Source organism: Hylaeus volcanicus, chromosome 7 (assembly GCF_026283585.1).
Source record: "Hylaeus volcanicus isolate JK05 chromosome 7, UHH_iyHylVolc1.0_haploid, whole genome shotgun sequence".
Lineage (NCBI taxonomy): Eukaryota > Metazoa > Arthropoda > Insecta > Hymenoptera > Colletidae > Hylaeus > Hylaeus volcanicus.
The window spans coordinates 278,752-300,666 of NC_071982.1; the positions used below are offsets into that span (position 1 = coordinate 278,752).

General features: G+C 39.4%; 2 protein-coding genes across 6 annotated transcripts in view; one reads left to right on the plus strand and one right to left on the minus strand.

Annotated features, from left to right (window-relative positions):
• The first annotated feature begins 17 nt into the window (after positions 1-17).
• LOC128879196 (uncharacterized) lies at positions 18-18,734 on the plus strand. 4 transcript variants are annotated; one of them, XM_054128118.1, is made up of 3 exons: positions 18-180; positions 15,368-15,890; positions 16,961-18,734. In XM_054128118.1, exons 2-3 carry the CDS (start codon positions 15,422-15,424, stop codon positions 17,149-17,151), a joined length of 660 nt encoding a protein of 219 aa, XP_053984093.1. In that variant the 5' UTR covers positions 18-180; positions 15,368-15,421; the 3' UTR covers positions 17,152-18,734. The 4 variants fall into 4 exon arrangements, with proteins under 4 accessions (XP_053984093.1, XP_053984096.1, XP_053984094.1 ...); XM_054128121.1 differs by lacking the exon at positions 18-180 and adding an exon at positions 11,239-11,320; XM_054128119.1 differs by lacking the exon at positions 18-180 and adding an exon at positions 11,244-11,380.
• The window catches only part of LOC128879195 (probable enoyl-CoA hydratase, mitochondrial), a 3,757-nt gene continuing 556 nt past the window's right edge, over positions 18,715-21,915 (minus strand). The window contains exons 1-7 of one of the 2 annotated variants that reach the window (XM_054128116.1): positions 20,460-20,964; positions 19,909-20,115; positions 19,719-19,843; positions 19,410-19,614; positions 19,210-19,329; positions 19,010-19,077; positions 18,715-18,928 (exon numbers count right to left, since the gene is read on the minus strand). In XM_054128116.1, coding sequence (XP_053984091.1) covers positions 18,863-18,928; positions 19,010-19,077; positions 19,210-19,329; positions 19,410-19,614; positions 19,719-19,843; positions 19,909-20,115; positions 20,460-20,556 — 888 coding nt within the window. In that variant the 5' untranslated portion in view covers positions 20,557-20,964 and the 3' untranslated portion in view covers positions 18,715-18,862. Of the gene's footprint in view, positions 18,929-19,009; positions 19,078-19,209; positions 19,330-19,409; positions 19,615-19,718; positions 19,844-19,908; positions 20,116-20,459; positions 20,965-21,915 lie in introns of those variants that run through there. The other variant, XM_054128117.1, reaches the window with a different exon arrangement.

Genomic DNA, 21,915 nt, shown 5'->3' on the forward strand with positions numbered 1-21,915 from the left:
AGCGAGCCTTTGCACTCTCGCGTCTGTGAAGTTTGTGCTCGTGAAATCTCGTTCAACCCTCGCTCCTCGCGCCTCGCGACTCGCTAGTTTTTACAGTGCCAGAAAGAAAAACTCTCCAAAGGAGACTCTCCTGTCCTTTCTAGGGGATTGGGGGACGTTCAGGATCAGACTCGATCCTCGGTGAGTCCGACTAATTGTTTGTGCTTTTGCTAGATAATTCAGTTGGCGAGTTTGTACCACCGTCGGCGAGTGCAATGCAATCGCGCACACCTAACCGGAGACATGCAAAATTTTGTTTGTACATTAGATGACGAATAACATGAAATTTATGTTAAATTTCAAGAACGTTAAGTAACGGTGAATTTTGTTTTTTATTTTTCTATTCATTCATTGCCAAATATTTCGTTTTTCAATTCAAATTATAAATTTTATACGCACAAAGACAAAATTGTCAACAGTGTAGACATAGAGAAAGAGAAAGACCTTATCCTTGAAGGAATCGAGGCCGAGACCTGAAGGTGACGTCGACGAATGGAAAAACAAGGCTCGGTTCCGAGATTTTCTAATATCCGTTCCCGTCAGCCCTAATGCGCCTTTCTCGATGCTCCGCGTCGCGTCGCGTCGGTCCGTCGCTCGTGTGAAATAGAACAGGAATTCCGTGAATCGCGAGAAAAAGCGGGGGTGGGGGCCACGACCCTAATGACGCTGGGCCGACAAAGCGAGAAACTTCCTCCCATACGGAATTCATAGTGATGATAATTAATAAGAGGAACGTATATCGCGAGATGCCTGAACCGTGGCTAATCCTCGCAGTTTTGAAATTAACGAGCCACCGTCTGCGTGTACGGCTCTTTGTTTCATTCTCGTGCTACCGTTTGATTGCCGATAGGAGCTGCCTCGTTTCACCTTTGAAACTTGCCACCAGTTATTTTTGTCACCGGTTGCACGCTTAAATGACGATTCGATGAACCCGTAATAATGAGATTCGTTGAGACCTTTCCATTGAAGGTTAACGGGGTCACAATCCATTCAGAGATCCAGTTTATCCTCGCGGGTAACGAGTTGGATTATTACGCTTCACCTTTACGCATTTATCGATCCTTTTGCTATCATTGAGTTGACATTAGCGTCCGTTGCTGTTTACTGACCCGTTCGTGTGCGTACTATCTCGCCATTAAGAACTTCCGATCGATCGCCTGTGAACTTGGTCAGTCCTTGTCCTCTTTGAACTACATGTACATGTATACAGAACGTTTAAAAGTTTCAGGTAAACAACTTGTATGGAGTAAATAATTTCGTTGCAAGTGAAGTGGTGGGGAAGATTTAACAAACAAATTAATTTCTTTAAATGGAAGATTTTTATTCTTAATACGATAGCACTCGTTTAGACAAATTCATCGACCTCTAATACAAGGTCCTTTGTATAAATGTTGTCATGTGTAATTTTTCTAAAAACGAATACTAAGGGGTTAATTCATATTTCAGTGTTTGGTCCCTGCACGGCTTTAAAATTGTTTGAAATTGAGCAATCAATCGCTACTATTATTATTATTATTATTATTAAGTAAAAACAAAAGCAGTTGTGCGTCAAGTTTAAACACAACGCTCTGTTACAAGCCGGAGGGACTCGGGCAGACAAACAAAACCAAAAGAAGCTTCATCTCCGCTTAATCCTCGCCTCGCTTGGCGACATTTGTACTCCTCCTTTATGTCACACGGAACAAAAAGTGCGCAGGTGAGCAGACGACCAAAGTATGGTAATGATTCCTCGAGCCGTCGACAACGCGGCAGACGCGACGCGACGCGACGCGACGCCGACGGCTCTTAATAAAAAGAGATTCCGCGAGAGCTTTTCCTGTTTTCTTTGTTTGTTCATTGATCGAACGCGGAACGTCAACAGCGATTGTTCGACGTTGTAAATCCTCGATTGCTCAACCAGCAGGTGAATCGATTCCGCAGTGCTGCAATGAATTTGTTTCATTTGCACTTGTGGCGATTTCTCCTCTGTTTGCCGGGATGCTTTCGTCCAATTAACCCCCGATACCTTTGATACGTCGCTATAAACACATGGAATTGTATAACGTTGCATTCACCGTTCTTCGCGATCCATTCGTTCCATTGTACCTTGAGTGATGACCCATGACTCTGTTGAATTGCTTCCGTTTAAGCACACGCTGAACGTTCCATAATATTAGAAATTATGCCCAATAGACTCTGTTGACACTCGGAACCAGAGATTACACGTAGGATTACACAAAATCATTCGCACAAAAAGTAAATGGGACTGTAACGGATTAAACGAGAAACAACGGCGAGAAGCACGCAATTATAGTGCAAAGTGAGAATGCATGTACATGTATACGCAGTCGAGTATCCTGGAGGCAGTCAATGGAACAAAGAGAAACTACCGGACACATAGGATATCTTGGGCAACTCGGTATTTCGTAATCCCGAACGCTGCAAACTGTATCGCTCGAGAGAAGTTTCATTCTCGATACAGCGCACCATGTTCCGATTAAGGCAAATTAACCGAACAAAGCTCGTAATTTGATTTCATAAAAAAATCTGCATGAAAAATGTGTTACCTGGCACCTGCACAATGAGGATAATTTGGTTTAGAGGGGGACATAATATGATGGACAAAAAATGATCTCGAGGTCGTATTTCACGAGAGTTGTTTATATCTTTTTTATTCTATATTCGAAATTTGTATCCAAACAATAATTTAATTTTAAATTTTGCCTTATGCTGTCTCTGGCCATGGTCGAAAAGGCTTCAATTTTGAAACAGTGTTGCTTCCAGCATGCGTTTCACGTTAATTCGTATCTCGCGTCCATCTCAACATTATTTCTTCTGGGCCGAGAGACGCCACGAAACTTGTGCTTCCCTTTTTCCTTATTGTTTGCCCCATTGTCTCTGGTTTCCTTTCTCTCGTCTTTTCGATGCATTTAAGCCCGAACCTTCCGTTTCCTTTCTCTTCCCCCCCATTTGTTCCTATTCGTTTTGCTTCTTTCTCGACTCCGTCTATTTATATCTGTCTCTGCTCCGGTCTCTCGCATCATCCTTGACTCGTATAGTATCGTAGCCCTTGTTTCTGTCCGAACCCGTTCCTTTCTGAGCGAACAAATTTGAAAGTTTCGTGATGCACGAACCCCGCTTGTCGAAAAATATTTATTTAAGACGTTTCGGACACGAGTCGTTCGATTTGGGTCGGAAGCCTAAACGCGTCGAACGCGTCGCGAGCTGGACACGTGCGCATCAGGTTGCATCCATGCATTTATCGTCCTTTGAGAAACCGAGGAGTCGTGTGGGCAGCAGTTGAGATGAAGTCACACGGCGGAGGGGAGTTCCGTGGACCAAGGTGATCCGGTGCGAAAGCGAGAGGAAGTCTGGATGGAAAGAATCAGCCAACGACTCCCTAAAGACAGAGAGTATTAAAAAGAGGAAACAGGAAAGACGATGCGCTAGCTAGGAACCAATATAAGCCTGCAAGCAGGAACGATGATTAAGATCGGGTCAGGAACACGTTTCTGCCGTACAAGGTGCTCTGGGAACCGTTCAAGCTGCTCACATTGGAAGCTACTCTTCGGTATACAGCCTGTTCTCTACTACAAATTAAATAGCTACTTTATTATCCGCAGCATTTCTGTGAAATACTGTCCGAATAAGTTTAGACCCAGCTTTTTGTTGGACGCTATCACGCGAGAGGCTGCGAATAACAATATTTTATAATTTACAACTAAATATCCAATTAATGGTTACTTTAAGTCACAGCATTTATCCTAATCGTCTTACTTTTGAACCGTCGCAACTACGTAGAAACGTGTATCGATATTGATCCCCGATTCTGTGGCTTCCCCTGGGGTTGAACGAAACGAGGCGGAAATTGCCAGAAAGTCATCGGCGATGAGTCAGTCGGGGGTCTGTTTTACGGGGAGAAGTGCGCGAGGGTGAACATAATGTCATCACCCGCATTAATTTACAACTCGCGAGGGTGAACGGCCGGTAAACACGCGCGAGTATCAAGTCTGGCATCGAGAAAAAATGCTCGCCAAAGCATCTGGAAACGATGACGTGTTTAACGCCTCGGTGTAAAAAGCGTTAGAGCTATGAATTTTTTTACCACGCTTAAAACCACAACACTCTCGATCGGTCGAGCATCGTTAAAGTAATCCCACCGAGTCATCCTTCCGCCATCGACTCATTTTTCTTCACCTCGCTGTGTCCAAGTATCTATACTGCACAACGCAACTATAGCACCACACGTATTTTTAACCCTTAAAACATGAAGAATAAAGAGTGTAAAACGTTAGTAGTAGGTTCCCCAGGATCGAACGAAGCAAACTGGAAATTGACGAAAAATGATAAAATAGCTTTCAGTGGAAGACTAGGAGTTTATCTCTTGGATTAAACAAATCCGATTATTTCAGATTTGCGTTAGATAGGCGTTTCAGAAATGCCGTAAAGTCACAAGGGAAACTTTGGACGGACGTGCAGTCGAAAACAGTCCAATGACAAATGAAACAACGAGTCGCGAGAAAAGCCCGAATCGTCTTGTTTGTAAACCGACTCGGTACTGTCATTTCTTCCTTTTGCACTTAACGAGATCTAAAAATAATACGCCACGCGAGGAAGGAAAGCGTGTCCTTGGCTCTTCGAAGAACCAAAGATACAATTTATAAACGTACACTATGAAGTATAACTACACAGCTAAAAAATGTTTAATGTTATTTAAAAATAATTACAATGCAACAATTGATTAATCGTCGATTCATTAATGGACTAATTGATTAAAATGTTCAACGGTGTACAGATAAATGCCTCTGAAACTACTTTACCGATTCGAACGATTAAGGCCTCGAATCGAACCTTGAAACTAGAATGGAGGTTGTTCACCCAGGCTTGGTTGCGTGGACGGAATAGGAATCAGAAAAATGATATGTTTAAATTCCTTGAATAGAGACTTGGAAGTCGATAATATTTGTAGCCCAGTTAAACTAAGGATATCGTTACAATGCACGCGATTACCGAACTTTATGATCTCCTATAGCCGTTCTCCAGATGCCAGCAACAACACGAGGACAGGGCAACGGTAATCTGGGCGAGCAAAGACCGCTTGGACGCTGCAGGTTGCATAACGGTTTCGCGCAGCATCCAGCTTACAGTATCCGATACCTGCAACGACAGAAAAATACATGGATACGTTGTCTGTGATGCACGGACATGTAGCCAGGCTTGACCCTCTCGAGCTCTGAATCGATACATTCTGCTCGATACAATTGGGAAATGACGCTTGTGGACTATTCGAGATCACCAACTAGCAGCAACGAAAAACGCTTAACCGTAGAATGGAAAGATCGAGCAAATTTTACTCGTTGCGTTACCTTTTGCTACAAATTCGCACTTTATCAAATATACAACTCGTTACTTACGATGGAAATCGTTTAAATGGTATATAATATTTGCGTTGCTAGGTGAATGTTGATTTCACTAACCCGTCTGGACGAGAGGACCACGTCGAATTCGCTTTTCCTTCGGGCCCAGTTACAGCATCGAATTCAGAAAGCGAACCGAAACGAGAGCGTGTCGACTCGCGGGGTTGTTTTTGCAATCGCGAAACCGGGAGTACCGGATTGGTATTGGTAGATGCACGAAGACAGATTGATTCGCTGCGAACGCGATTCCAGTGTTGCTTCGACCGATCGACACCGGTTAAATAGAATTCTATAATATTATTCTATACAGTGACTTGCAAACGGTTTCGGATCGATAGATTTCTTACCTTTTACTCCAAAACTGATATTTACATTAATTTTATCTAATAGGAGATCTATAAGGAGATATTTTTTTTTAATTAATTTGACAAATTTAAAGATTTCTCTGAATCTAATTTTCGCACATGTATATACACTCTTCGCAGTAAAATGATTAGTCGTAACAGTAATATCAATGAAAAGGTCAAGTAACTCGTAAAATCTAATGGATCATGCGACGAATCAAAGATGCCCGAGTTACAAAGAATCGGGGAAAAACGAATCCACGAAAAAAGGGACAAACCCATTCGCGCAAGAAAGATGCAAATAATTATTACGAAATGATACCGTTGCTTCAAGCTGCTTTGGATCGCGCAACACCAGATGCACCCACCGATGCATTACATCAGTTATTGCTGGTACAGCCGAGCGCGCAAAGATACGAAGTTAGCGCGTCGTGCGACTCGATAAATTCATCACGGATTCGCGGGTAGTTGAACCACGTGGAACGCCCGCGCCGTGACAGTTGATTAACGTGAGAAACGATCCCATCCACGCGAGAAACAAGGTTTAAAATTCCTTGGCTCTGTCGTTTCGTTTCGTTTCGTTTCCTCCGGATCACTGCTTCCCGTTCCTCCCTCTCAGCGATGTTTCAGCATTTTCATACCAAACAATTTTCGTCGAACCAATTTTCTTCTATCTGCTACCAAATTCGATTTACTGTGCAATATACATACATATATATATATTGCACATTTTATCTAATTGTAAGTAAATAAATGATGTGCGGACATAAGTTTCTCTACGAGATAGCGTTTGCGATAGAAGGCTTCTGTTGATTCTGTCAGCGTGTCCATTAAAAAAGCAGCTTGACGAACTTGCAAAACCCGGAAAAGGTGGATGACTCGAAACCAGTTCGTCGTACAGCGGTTCAACGCTTATCGATTATTTCATGCAATACGCCGCGCCGTGTCCTAGAGTTGCTAGCCGTCTGTCTGCTCTAATTGCGATCGATGCTTGCACTGGCGTTAATGATAGTTTTTTCGGACGATGCTTTCGTGTTTCGTTTCGGTGTTAGATAATCGAAACCTTCGCTAACTACCAACTACTCTTTAATAACCTCGGAATATTTCACCGAAGAATTTTCTAATAAAGTCGAAAGTTTCGGATTGCATTTTATTTTTATACGACGATGTCACTTTTCTTGAAAACGTTTCGCGGTAGTTTCCTTTCTATCGCGATATTGCTCAAGTTTCTTAGGAAAAAAGGTTGAAAAACTACGTTCTTTCCAGCCGTAGGCATCAACAAATGAAATTTTTTCTGATGTAACGACACATTACGAAACGATCCTGGCGAAGATAACCAGAAAACACACATGTGGGAGAATCAGGATATTATATTTTGCAAACTTTCCATTACAAATGTTCGTTTTATTCGTACTTGTATCTGAATGGAATATCAGGAAACTTTAACAAACACTTGATAAACACTAGCAAATGGTGTTGCAAGCGTGATACATATCAAGATAAAAGCAATTATTATATATGTGATGAACAAAACGAATGGTCTTCGAAATTTGAAAAGAATTGCGAAATTAGGTATTCTAATGCATGGTTTATGTTTTTCACGTTTGATCCAATATTTAGTAATCGAATAAGAATTTGTATGGCGCGGGCGGTGGGCTTAAACAACCTCGAAGGTGTAATATTTTATACGGAATATTTAGAATATATTTATGAGTATGTACATAAATTGTTTAGATAAATTAGCAATTTTTGTTAAAATTATTTGCTAGGAGTTGGAATGATTGGACACGGTTCTCTATCGTAGTTGTTGCAACTTGTTTTCCGATTATGTGCATTCATTTCTACGTGATTTCCTTTCGCTTGTAGAGTTCGGGCGAAAATGAGACTATAATAATTACACCAATAGTAAAAGTAACGCGTCCGCCTCGATTATTCGCGAAACATGAGACCCGCGATAAAGCCGCAAAGAGAAACTCTCCATTCACGATACGTGGCTCTTTTCTAACGCTGTAGATATAATGCAGGCGTCCTCGATTTTATGACGGGAGAACAATGCTGCGAATAAAAGTATGTATTTGCAATATTCTGCCAGGAGATCCCAGTAGACGATGAGGCACAATGACGATCTGTGCTTGGAAATATCTATTTACCGTCTAATTAGATAGATCCGCTTAATTAAGCGATCTAACCTAATTCTGTTCGAAAGAGAATCGTTTTGCCTCATAGTTAGAAAATAGAAAATAGAAAGCAATCGAATCAAAGATTCTTGGGGATTTATATTTCGCTAACAAAAGACTAGCAAAGGTGTTACAAGGTTCTGAAATAATATTATCGAATCGTTTCGCCTTACGCTTGCAGTAAGAAATAGATGATACGAATGCGATTGTTTACGTCTCGTTTACCCAGTAAACGTAATATAAACATTGGACACGCGATACGATGATGTTTCCAAATTAAATCTGACGATTTTGAAAAAAAATGTTTGTTTAGCAAATATTGGTATTCGGCCTCAGCGAGGGTCGCGAACAGAATAACACGGCCGAACATGTGAGACAATGCCTCCATCGTTTTACTTGGAAATCGCGAGACGGCTTATGTACACGCTACACCGAGCAGAAACTTCAGTCCGCGTTACATAAGAGAAAAGCCTGGCCCCAGTCTTCTCCTTCTTTCTCCCGTACCCGTACCCGTCGCTCAAAGTTGAATCGCTTGACCATAGGTGTCTAGACGTATTTGATTAAACCGTGCTCCCCGGCTTTTTTTTTGACTCGAACTCATTCTCAGCCGCGTCTAGCCATTTTGCTCCGTCGCGGCGGGACCTGGAGTGGAAAATTCGTCGGGAGCTGTTGATGCTCCCGGTTGAGGTTCGTCGAGCGTCGCTCTGTGTGACGGCAACCATATCACCTAAACGCTCCTTTCCTTTTCTCTTCCATCGCGGCACCGCCGCGGCCGTCACGCGACTTTAAATAAAATAATAAAAAAATTAAGTAAACCTAATAGTATATCGTATATCGTATATCGAATATCCTCCATGTTTGCTGGGATGAATACGGAAACGCGGCAGTCCGATGCGTGTCGAGCCGTCTAAACAGAGTGGCTCCACGTGCCCATGAACCCATCCTAATGTTACAACCTCACCTGACGAGTACGCGCAGGGTCTCTGGGCAAAGCCTCCGCCAAAGGGAACCGGTATTAAAGTCAATGAGAACTGGTTCGTGAAGAGAATATGATGTCACTTTCGTCGCTCTGGCTCGCGTCGAGGACACGAGAAAATAATAAAGAGGGATACGTACGGAGAATAATAATTTCGATTAGATGCGATCCCGGCAAGACGTCCACTGTCTTTTCCTGCGTTTCGAGCTGCTTGCATGACTTGAGCGTACTCTCGAGCTCCATTTTCCTTGGCCTTATTTCGTGCGGTCAATAAACAAGTGTATTTCTTTTTTCATGGGAAAGGGGGGTAAGGATAATCGCAGCATTCGAACGAGATTCTCCTGTGCTCCTATCGTTGCTTTTCTAACAAACTTGCCTGCTTGAAAATTCATTCGCAATTACGTCGAGTCCTTAGGTACCATTTAATGGATATCTCTTGTTATTTTGTACTTTCATTAATTAATTCGATAACTTTTTCTTATCGTTTCGGATGGGTATTGTTGAATAAAAAATCATTTATAATTTTTTTCTTAAGTCGAAGCGTTTATGCCTCATTGGCAATGAAACCTTTTTACTTTTTACGATCAATATCGACACGTTCTTGAAATAATTGGTTCTGGCGGAAACGTCTTTTTCCAAAAAGCTGGACTTGTATCGGTTGCATAATGGACGACTCGTACCGTTGTTCGGCACTAAAAGTGTCGAATAAACAAATCGAAGCCTCGTACGAGAGCATCGACAAATGTACATGCATTACCGTTTATTCTCACAAAGTCCTGACCAAACCGGTTACCGAATCTTTTTCTACCAGGAATGGATAGCGTGGTTCTCCTTTCTACGAATGAAAAGCCGAGTTTCTACGGGTTGATTATCAGCCGCGTGAATCGCTGCAGAGTTGTGGAAGCGGCGTGCTCTTCCGTGCCGAATCAGGATAGAGCCGATGCATATTTGAAAAACAAACGAAAGCGTTTACGTAACCGATTCCTTTTCGTTTTCCGTTGCCGTTCCTCGTTCAACGAACCGCGATAATAGACCACGACGCTTCGAGTTCGTTCACGTTTACGTACATATGTCATTAGCATTACGTTCTCATCGTATTTGTTTTGATCGAAATATCAACATTCAGAATGTAAACTACAGACTCGAGACTTTGAACACGTTGACCGCTGGCGCCGCGTCGGGGTCGGCGTCGGCGTCAGCGTCGTCCATACATGGCTGACAGGGTTATTGATTCAGGAATTGAGAAAATTAGTTATAAATGCCATGTGTTAAGTCGAATATGGATTTAACTATTAAAAGGTGAGGAATATAACGGTTAAACAAAATATGTAAGGTGGTGTCTAGGTTTAGATTTTTGTACGCCGAAATACATGATTTCAGAGGGAAGAAAAAGGGACAAGATGAGAGTCAGGAATAGAAGCGCTAAGATTCGAAGAGAAGAGAAGAGAAGAGAAGATTAAGAGTGACAAGTGTTTATTTCGTAGAGAGTCGTAAATGGAAAATTAATACTCGAGGCGGCAACAGAAACATAATCGTGGCAGGTTATATCGAGTCCCAGCTGTTCGGCTCCGTCGGCGTTGCCATAATCCATTCCCTGACTTTCCTCGTTGTACAGTTACTCTAGGCCTCTAGGGTGAAAGGTGAACCCTCTCCATTCCCTTCTCAACCGAACCAAGAGGAGAATCTGCTACTATAGTTGTCAGATGGCGATTACAACATCGAGACAGTATTCTTCGGTCAGCTTCGTGAACGAATCATTGAAAGAAATGATTAATTTTTGCAACTATTTGCCAAAATATTCACTTCCAAGACGTAAATCAACCTAAAAATATCGAAAGAATGGAAATCCAAAGGGATTTTCTGATATTTTTACAAATATACGGAGTAAAACATTCCACATAGATACATAAATCTGTATTCTCGACGATACCTTCACCCGATATTGCTTCACCCGGGTAAATAAAACTCTTTGGAACATGATTGGGTGGCCTCTGGAAAAATGCAACTAGGCAATGTCCCTGTTCGGATCTCCACTCGTTGTAGCGTTATTCGCGTAAGAACAATTCGATCGTGATTCAGAGCGGCGAGCGTGGGCGTACTGCGGATAATCGAATCGAGAAGGGATCGGAGTTGGAGGGCCGCACGAATCCCGAAGTGAAAGTCCCCGATCGACGCGACGCTCGAGTCGCGCCGCGATCACGGACACGATCGGGTCGTATCGCGTCCAACGCTGTTTACGATCGTTCATCTATTCCCATCGTCAATTGTGCTGGCAGTTTTTCAATCACCAAATTTTCGTGAAAAGTGTGTAGACTATTGTGCAGTGACAGAAAACGTGACCATTTGGATTAAGAATTCTTCGGTGATCTATGGATCCGAACGTTCGAGGTTCGATTATACGTGCATAATGCCATCCATAAGTCACCACATATTCGCTTGCTCCGCTTGGTAAATGCAAATTTCAGTACAGATACGATCCTTATACTTGACCCAATTAGTCGTTCCTTTTTTCAAAACGTGCGTTTTTTTAATGAACTTTACGAAAAAATACCAATCAAAATATTTCAATTCACCTTCTATGGAATTTCGTTATTTTTCGGAAAGAAACTTAATTTTAACAAATTTCGACACTTTATTTTTTCCCCCCAAAACGTGCATTTTCGAAAAATAATTCCTTTTCATTTTCTTTTTTGCAATTCACAAAAATTCTGCAAAAATTTGCAAAAATTTGCAAAAATTTACAAAAAGGTATTTAGTAGGGTACTATGAACTATGATATAAAAAAAATTTCAGCCAAATAAAAAATGGTCGGGTCCATAAGTGATCGAAATGGCTTGGAATCCCCCGTATACATATATATTTATTATTGGAATATTGATGCAAAACTGAATCATAAGGCCCAAATTACATATTTCACGGTATCGTCTCGTTCTTGGTACAAATCGGAAAGCACAACGCGATCCTACAAATGGCTTTTACATTTTAAAACAGAGTGGAAAGCAATTCTACCCGTTACTCCACCTTTTCCTACATTTCATTATTCCACGAAGATAAAAAGACTATTCGTGGAGGCGTACTGGGTCAGACATTGCACTCAACGTGATAAACAAAATTACTCCGCGCTGTCCACATTCTACTTACTCGTAAAAGAATTTGAAACAATTTTATCGAATGAAAGTTGCAAAAGTTCTGGCACTTGAAAGTTTACTCGATCGAAAAAAGTGTCCGTGTCGTAAGTAAAAACAATTTATTGTTAATTAAATCATCCATTAAATTATATTACGAAGTAAATAATTTATGTAATCTTAATGACATGAATCTGTTTAAACTTAAATAATTTAGATTTGTATTACAATATTTAAATAGAAATCTAAATTTTAAAATAAATATAAAGACAAAAGATTTGACCGATGGATTTTTATACCCAATAACAGAAAATTTTCAACCGTGGAAAGTTTCCATTCATTGAATCAACGATCGACGTTGTTGACTCTTTCCAAGGAAGAAGAACGCGAACGATTCGAAGGCACGTAGAAGCTGCGGACGACCGACGCTCGGTATTATTATTATTATTATTTCACTGTGTGAAAGGCATAACCTCGGTGTGCTCGTGCGCGCAATAACGGAAATATTAATGCACGGAGCTCGGCTCGAACTTTCGACCAGACGCTGCGCCGCGCCGTAACGAGCCACGAATCGATCGTGCCTGTTCTCCGTGTCCTGTTCGCTTCGATCCGCCATGCGTGAAGGCTCTCCAACGACTTACGGTACAATTCTAGCGTTATTTCGTACGCTAATAACCACCGTCTGCTTCTTTTTCTCGGCTCCCTCGCCTGGGAATAAACACTTCTTTATCCCTTCATTTCGGAATCCATCGCTTGTTCCTAGAGCGAGGACATTCCCCCTCGTAAATCAATTAAATTAATAATACATTTTTTGTTGTTGTTTTTGTACAGGTAACCGCCGTTTATCGCGACCCCGGCGAGCGCTGATTCGTTATATCGCGATCTTTCTTTTTTCCTATGGTTGTACTCGCCCGTTTTCGAAAATATCTACGTTATTTCTGCAAAAAAAATTGTTTTCGAGCTCATACTCTTCAAAATTTTAATCATTCTGTAATCGTTATTTCACCATTTCCATTAAATTGGCCAACTTTTATGAATTACTCGTACTCGAGGTTGGGCGAAGGTCGTAGCGCTAGAGGTCGTTGAATTTGTCTCGATCTTCTCGGCAAATTACATCGCGATGATAAAAATCCTGTTTGAAAAAACTTCAACAACCTTAAAATTATGAAGAGTGTATAACCTCGAAAAAAAATTTGTTTTTGCCACCGGGAGAAAATTATTATAGTTTCAAAATTAACAAAATATCTATAGCTGACACTTGCAAATACAACGCAGTTGTTATTTATATTTACAACAAATATTTTCAAACAACACCAGTGTAACGAAATCGTTCAAGTATTAGTCCAATTTTTTGCGGTGTTCAAGTACTGGGTATTTTATCTTACGACTAGGCTCATCCATTAGGTCACTGGCGCGCAAATCGTACCATGTCGCGTAATCGTTTACGATCGCGATTTATTAATCGCGTAATAGCTGGTCAAACCGGAATCGAGACTTGTTTTATCGTACAAAAATGTCTATAGAATCCTTACGTAAAAAATAACATCAATCATGCTCGTAACCATCCAACATTTTTTTAAAACGTTTTCAATCTCTATGCGGATCCTGTTTTAAGTAATTTTATTATTTTAACGAATACATGTTTATTAGTAAAATATGATTTTATTATTAATCGAGTTTATTTACGAACTAGATTTAGTATGCATTTTTAATTATGTATGGTCTATTCGTTCTAAGCTTTTTAGTTATTGGATTAATAATTATATAGGATGTTTTATTTCAATCAGAATGGTTATTCGTCGGAATAAATAACCACGTATTATAATGTCAATAAATTTGTCTAAACAAATGCCATTATATTATGGACAAAAATATGTAAGATTCTATTTAAAAAATTTCATTTGTTTTTCAAATCTCCCTGGCCACTTGACTTACAATAAAATTATTTATACCGTATAATGACTTGAGTTTATGACGAAAGTGTGCTACAATATATGAAAACTGCAAACTGCAAACTGCAAGCTTTTGCAACTATATCTGTGTCGCTTCTGTGTGTGACGAGCTGGCTTGCCAGACAGCCAGTTTCGCCCAAGTAAACCGTTCCTCCCGTTTCCTCTTTCGCTCTGTCGTAGCCAGTTGTCGACCCAAACGTATACATATGTATGCATTACGCTTCTATCGACGTTCGATATCGATCGAACCAGTGCAGCCAACTCTTTTTAATAGACTAAAAACTATGTAGTTTCCGGTCTGACGCGGCAACTGCCTCTTTCAAGCGGGTAAGAGTACTAGGAGTCTTGTGAAGAAAAGAGAGTTGATCGTAGAACTGCGTACGTGCCGAGCACGTGTGTACGAGGGATTAGTTGAATACTTGGTTTATTTTTGTGTTTCTTTTTTTATTTTATACGTACTAGAAAAGTGCTTTATTATTTTGTTGTAATAAACACTAAGTTGCCTTGAAGGTATTTTTTGTTCTGTATAGGGGTAAATGTAATGTTTTCGTAATCGAATCACATGGAACTGAACTAAACGTTGTCGATTCGTTTCAACATCATCAACTAACGGTTCGTTGGTCCCCGTTTGCGAATCTTTCCTTCTCTTCTTCGCAACGATTCACTCGGATCCGGTCGAGTCACTGTGATTTTTCTTCCAGGGGACGATTAAAAGTCCTGTCGTAGTCTGTCTACGCTAAAAAAGGAGACGTCTACGTTGAATGTATATTACACTGTAATCTATGTATGTTTACATGTATAACGCTAACGGGAATGCATCATGCGTCGCGGCCCCGTAATCGTAAACCGCGGACTCGCCGATATAACCGTGCAATTTAACGGCGCCTGGGAAACCGCTTTCAGCACGCGCACGCCACCTAATTATTAGGAGCAACAGGTTACCAGCGTAAACGATACGCACGCTTCTTTTTACTCCCGACAACACACACCATTTTCTCTTTGGCTGTCTATTTCACATGTTTGTATTATGCGGTACAAACTCGCCCGACTAGAACGAGGCCAAGTCCCTTTTTCTTTTTACTATAATTACTTGCTATTTTTCTGTTAGTTAACTAGATCTTCTTTATATTATACGGGCTGTTCTGTAATCGGTGGTACAAGCGAAGGTTCTTATTAATATAATTACTTTTATTACCTCTTCGCTAGGAAAAATATTATAAATAATTGAGTAGTTTTAAGAAAGAATTCGATGACGTCGATGTACATGAGTAAAACAGAGTTGCTCGGTACTTGTAGCGTTAATTTCGAGAAGTTGGTGGACAAAAATAGAATAATTTCGTATAAATTCGGTTTTCCAGAACGATAGTTGTATCGACGAGGAAGCGTTCTCGAGATACGGCCAATAAAAGACAATGGCGAGGCAGCAGACAGCCGACCGGAACATTCCTCATTTACGGGACATCTTCGGATTCGGTGGCAAATGGGAGAACAGCCGAGTACAGGCCGAGGAGAAGGCGCCAGGCCACGACAGCGCTGTGTCCGTTGGCTCGACGTCAGGTGAAGAGGAAAGCCCTAAAAACAGCAAGAAGAAGAAGTCACGTCGTCGCGACAACAGCAAAACTTTAACCGAGAGCGACGTAAAACATCTGGAGAGACACCTGTCCATGAAGAAAACCATCCGTAAGAAGATCATGCGCGATTTACAGCAGGCGTTCGTCGAGGACCCGAATGAGTTTCGAGTGGACGACATACCCCCGGAACAGCTCAAGGCAGAGATCAATATTCAGAGCCTGAGCTTCGGTACACCATCGCAGAAACAGGGACGCACGCGTGGTAACGCCGAGAACACCTTTCTGGACATGTTGCGCGCTGGAGGCGGAGGTAATTACCTAATTAACTAATTACCAAATCATCAAGCTCGAGTAGATTTTTCAGGTTTCGATCAAAGAAATCCTCATTCTTCTCTTACGGATTATTCAACCTTGTTTAAGGTCGAATAAGTAACACCAACCAACTGCCATTTCTGATCATAAGAAAAATTCCACGTATTGTCACACAACGAAAATTTGAATTTTTCCTGAAATACAGTTCATGGGGATCTAATCACAGGTTATTCGCTATTCCACCGTCGGTTGTCTCTGTCCGAGTTAGTGTTTGTAGTAGTGCTGAATCAGCAGCACTATAATTGTTCGTAATTAACCTTTATTATTCATTAAATTCATTGCAATCATATACATATTTCCATATTAGACGAGCATATAGGCAAGCTAATGAACACACTAATTTTTCTCATACATTCACATTTCTTACTTTTCTCTGCATACTTATACAATTTTACATCGTAATTATTATAATTCAGCATTCAATTATTGATTTTTACACTAATAATTGACTGATACCAAGTTTTTTAAATACATTAAAATACCCAAAAATGTGGCGCCATCTCTCGGTAAACTGCTCAAGTTTGTCGTGAAATAGTTCCCACATCGCGCCGTTAGATGGCGAAAAAAACTTGAAATTATTGAAAACAAAAATTCTCTACTTTCCTCTGCATGTAAATGTAATTTTAGATTCTTACTACCCTAATTCAACTAATATTTGTCGGTTAGTACATTAGTAATAGTCTAATGCTTAGTTTTTAAATAAATAGAGATACCTAAAAATGTGGCGCCATCTAGCGGTGCTATGCGGAAACTATTTCACGACAAACTTGGGCAATTTCGTGAGAGATGGCGCCACATTTTTCGGTATTTTTTCTTATTTAAAAACTAAGCATTAGACTATTATTAATGTACTAACCGAATGTTGAATTATATAATTATAATTGCGATGAAATATTATATGAATATGCAGGAAAAAGTAAAACAATATGAATATGTGTGAAGAAATTTCTTTCAATGGAAAACATTGGTTATGTTTACAACTCTCTTCTGATTGCATACGTGTCTCAGATTTGGACAAGAACGCAACGGATGGAGACAGAGATTCTGGGCATGGTGGTTCGCCAACGAGGGAGACACCCAATGCACAAGACACCGATGAAGAATCCAGTTACCCCTACGACACACCAGTTGCAACACCGTCCAAGAAGAGCGGCAACTTCTGGAGACGTTTTACCATGAAGAACCGCAACAAGCGGTAAATTACTTCACGCTGACTCTGCGACGTACTGATTACTCATTTTCATTTCTCTAACTGTACCAACTTAGTTATTCGAGCAGAGCTTGCAACTGTGATATATGTAAAAGAGGAAACAAAGTTCTCCCGCGTGAAAAAGCACACTTCCCGATCTTTCTTTTTAAGGTAAAATACCTAGTACTTAAACACTACAAAAAATGGACCAATACTTGAACAATCTAGTTACACTGGTATTATTTGAAAATGTTTGTTATATATATATAAATAATAACTCCATTTAAACATTCATTAATGCTTTTGCAACATTCAGTTGCCAAAGTCAAAGACAATATACTTTGAAATGTGTTCAATTACTGGGTATTTTATTTTATATCGATTTCAAGGAGTTTCCGGACTTGTCTGCAAAATAACAAAGACCAACGATAAAATGAGAAACCAAATTTTTATAAAAAACAATGAGCGTCATCTCATCTCGCATTACATATCACGGCGATATTTTTGGAATTATTTTCGAGGGTGTTTTTTAGAATTCTTTTGAATTCTTTCAAGAGGTTTTTCCGACGAAAATATTTGTAAATAATTACCGCGCGATGTTGCGGAGACTCCTTAAAGATTTTCTGGTCTCACAATGTTAAACGGAACTCTTGGTGTGTACTTAAATAATAACTAAGAAGCGCAGCGAAATACTTAGAATGTAAGTGTAGTAAATTTGATTTTCCGTTTCTTTTTTTTTTTTTGTAACTTTAATGATAAGGACGAAGAAAACCAGGTGAAGTATGGTAGTCACATGAAACATTAAGTGTGCACAACTATTTCATCATACCTGTACGTTATTAGTATTAGCTAGTCAGCCAAGCAGGTTTTACAGATTTTTAAATGCCTCATCCTGTATGAAGATCAACATCAAGAAACTACAAAAGATACTCTATGATCGAGATTCTACTGTATTATTATATTTTTCTTTTCTGGCACTTGAAATATTTATGACTAATCTTACAATTAATGTAAATCGATGAAATTATTATTAAAAATACAATTATCCGCTTGCCGTGTTAAACGAGAGATCGTGAATGTAAAAAATAACAATCTTTTTATACTTGGAAGTAATCTTGGTTTTTTTATGCAACCTATTCGCTGAACAAATATCTGGATAATCACAATTTCAGGATACTGCGTATCGTAAAGGTTGATATTTATTGTGCACGACGTCGGTATGAAATTCCATTGTTCCTATCGTTCTAAGGCGTCTCGTACTTTCAGAATCAGCCGCGTTTATTCTTAAACGAAACGTAATCACCCTGTTACAATTAACAATAATCACTTACCTGATGTATCAATGATGAATCTGATGTAAGCTATGTTAATTGTAAATACTAGAAAATCATAATGATGTAAAGGTAACGATTAAATAAAAGTTCTCTTCGAACGTTACAACGTTCAAAAAAAAAAAAATGTTTATTGCTGCCGCAAGTTTTTTAATCGTGTAACTACTATCACTACTACGGAAACAGGTGGTTCTTCCACCTGAAATAATAAAGGTAACTATTAAAGTTCGATTCAAACTTTATAACATTCAAAAATAAAGAAGCCTTTATTAAAACATTGTATTGATGTAACAAATGGAGCGAGTATCCGCTTAAAGTACAAAATTCTGTAGAAAAATAGGTTCCCTCATTTCATTATTTATATATATAATGAACTCAACGATAGATCTTTCATTGATTTGTGAATTTGGGTGGTCGCTTCTCAACGAACGCCGTCATTCCCTCCTTCCTGTCACTCTGAAAATTAAGTATCATATCGTATACTTTTTGTAAATGCTATTTATATATACTATGCTTTTTTTTTAGCAAACTTCTCACCGTTGCGAATGTACCATGAAACATCCTTTTTTCAAAATGAAGCCCTTCCTTCAAAGTGGTCTCATAAGCTGCGAAAAAATTGTTAAAAAGATTCCAGAGATAAAATAAACAAAGTAACTCTTTAAAACATTATAAACTAATGAAAATGACAATCTAAATAAAATTTTGTTGTAAACCAGTGAAAACTTGAACGTTATTACCCGTATGAACGGATTCTTTCGCCATGGCAACGATCAATTGCGAGTGAGAGGCAATTTTTTCACCCAATTTAACGGCCTCTGCAACGAGCTTGTCTGCTGGGACGACTTTGCTAACCAATCCTGTAGCCATAAAAAAACACTTTAGAGGTAAAACAAAACAGTTAAAACACAAAGTTTTTTCTGCTGTTAAATTAACGAACCACTTTTTTCTGCCTCCTCAGCAGTGATCTGGTTCCCTGTAAGTACCATTTCCATTGCCTTGCTCTTGCCAACGACTCTAGTCAATCTTTGAGTGCCACCAGCACCAGGGATTGTTCCGATGCAGATTTCTGGTTGTCCAAATTTTGCTTTATCCCCGGCATAGATGATGTCGCACATCATTGCCAATTCGCAACCTCCACCTAACTAGATGTAACAAGAATTCATAATCTTGGCATCTTACTGCTTCTAGTTTCTTGGAATAGAGATTAGTTTAATTTCTTAGCAGAATTTCATATTTTGCAACTTACAGCATAGCCATTCACAGCAGCAATCACAGGTTTCATTCTTCTAGAAACACTGTCCCAATGACTTAAGAAATTACTTTTTACGTTGTCCGAGTAAGTTTTATTCTGCATTTCCTTGATGTCGGCACCTGAAAGAACAAATTAAGTCAAGTTTGACTTAGGAAAAAAACTTAATTTAGATGCAGAGACGTACCAGCTGCAAATGCTTTTTCACCACCAGTAAGTACAATAGCACCGATGCTTTCATTCACATCGAGCCTGCTCACTGCATCATTTAATTCAGTCATCAATTTGTCGCAAAGAGCATTAAGTGCTTTTGGTCGGTTTAAGGTAACCAAACCCACATTTTTCTTCTCTCCTGTGATTTCAACTTTGATCATTTCGTAATTGGGTACTTGACCTGTATGAAATAAGTTTTTACAATCAACAATAATGCAAAGCTTTTTTTACCATACCATGATTTTGAAGAAGTGCATGAAAAAGTGATTATGTGGAATTTTGTGAGATTGTTTGAAAATCTCCTACATTTTCATCTGACAAATACAATTAACGTATTTTCTGGCACTAAAATCTAATGAATTTTAAAATTCATAGAATATTCTGTAATTTTGTTTAATAATAAAATCATAGGAGAATTTCTCTCATTCGCTCTATGAAGATGCTAGAATTACTCTTTATTTAAGGATTTTTCTACATCACAGGTAGTTGACCTTGCACTGTGACCTAAGACAAGCGGGTACTTACAGCAATAATATTTAACATTACACCCAAAATGTGGCAATCTTCGACTTATTTGTAAAGTCCTGGGGACCAGAATTTGACCAATACGAGTAGTTGCCATGATATCTATTTAAGTAGTTATTGACTTAAAAAACGTGAACTAGTACCGGCGCAAGCTCTCGGAAGATCGTACTAGATATTCACTAATTTTCACCAATGTTCACGACTGATAAGACTGGTGTGCCACGTTGCCCCCTAATCTATTCAATCTGTGCGCCAACGTACAAAGGACACAGTGATACATGAGCATACACGAACGAGACTTTCTTTACACGATGACCAGCATCAGGCAGTTGGAATCAGTGGCGCACATAAAAATCATGAAACCCTGTCACTGCTCGAAGCAGCTTAAAGTCAAGAATTCAGTATTTCAGGTAGATAGCATCGAAAGTATCAAAAGATTTAACACTAAACCTACCAAGACCGGTCAAAAAATGCTAGCACTAAACTATATATAGTTCAATACATGCTATACAGGGTGTTCCTTAATATGACGCTTTTTAGCCTTCAGTATTGTATTAGGGGAGTCGAGAAGTAATGTCGTTTCTTTTACATTTCAAATTCAAACAAATACATTTTTAATAAGTTTCGGTTTTTAATTAATTATCAAATCACTCTCGTTATCAACAGCCTTTTGTTATCTAGTGTGCAAACTTTCAATACCAGATCGATAAAAATGAATGAGCTGATGAATGATAAACAAGTATTTAAAATTGCTGAAACGACATTACTTTCCAGTCCACCTAATATAATACTAATTTTATCGAAATAAAAAATATTGTTAAATTGTATTACATGTTCAATCACTACAAAATATAAATTCTACATATATTCAACATTGACTGTAGCATTGACTGACACATTTCCCTTCAATTTCCCTTCATTTTCTGTGACATTTCCCTTTTAACTTCCCTTAAATTCCCCATCATTTCCTGGCACATTTATCTTTAATTTCCCTTTATTTTTTGTGACATATCCCTTTATTTTCCTTTTTTATTCTCATACACTTCCTGCTACACTTCCAATTAACTTTCTCTCATTTCCTGACATATTTCCCTTTAATTTCCCCTTACCTTCTGGCACATTTACCTTTAATTTCCCTTCATTTCTTGGTACACTGACCTTTAAGTTTTACACTGCTCAATTTGCAACATTATTGAACTTTTAAGAGGAGAGAAGTTGTGCTACCTCTTCGCATATCATGTTCTGATACCAGGAGTAAAAATCCGACATTTCCCATCACAATTTTGAGAGGAGCGATTTGCAACATTGTTGAAGTCTGGAGAGGAGCTATTTGCAACATTGTCGACATTGCAACATTTTCGAAGCTTCGCGAGGAACGATTTGCAACATTGCTGACATTGTAACATTGTTGAAGTTTGGAGAGGGGCGATTTGCAACTTTGTTTACTTTGCAACAT

Excerpts from the sequence above, each read along its gene's own strand:
- LOC128879196 (XM_054128118.1), top strand. The coding sequence starts at position 15,422 with ATGGCGAGGCAGCAGACAGCCGACCGGAACATTCCTCATTTACGGGAC. Across the intron at positions 15,891-16,960 it reads GTTGCGCGCTGGAGGCGGAG|ATTTGGACAAGAACGCAACG; the intron begins GTAATTACCTAA and ends TACGTGTCTCAG.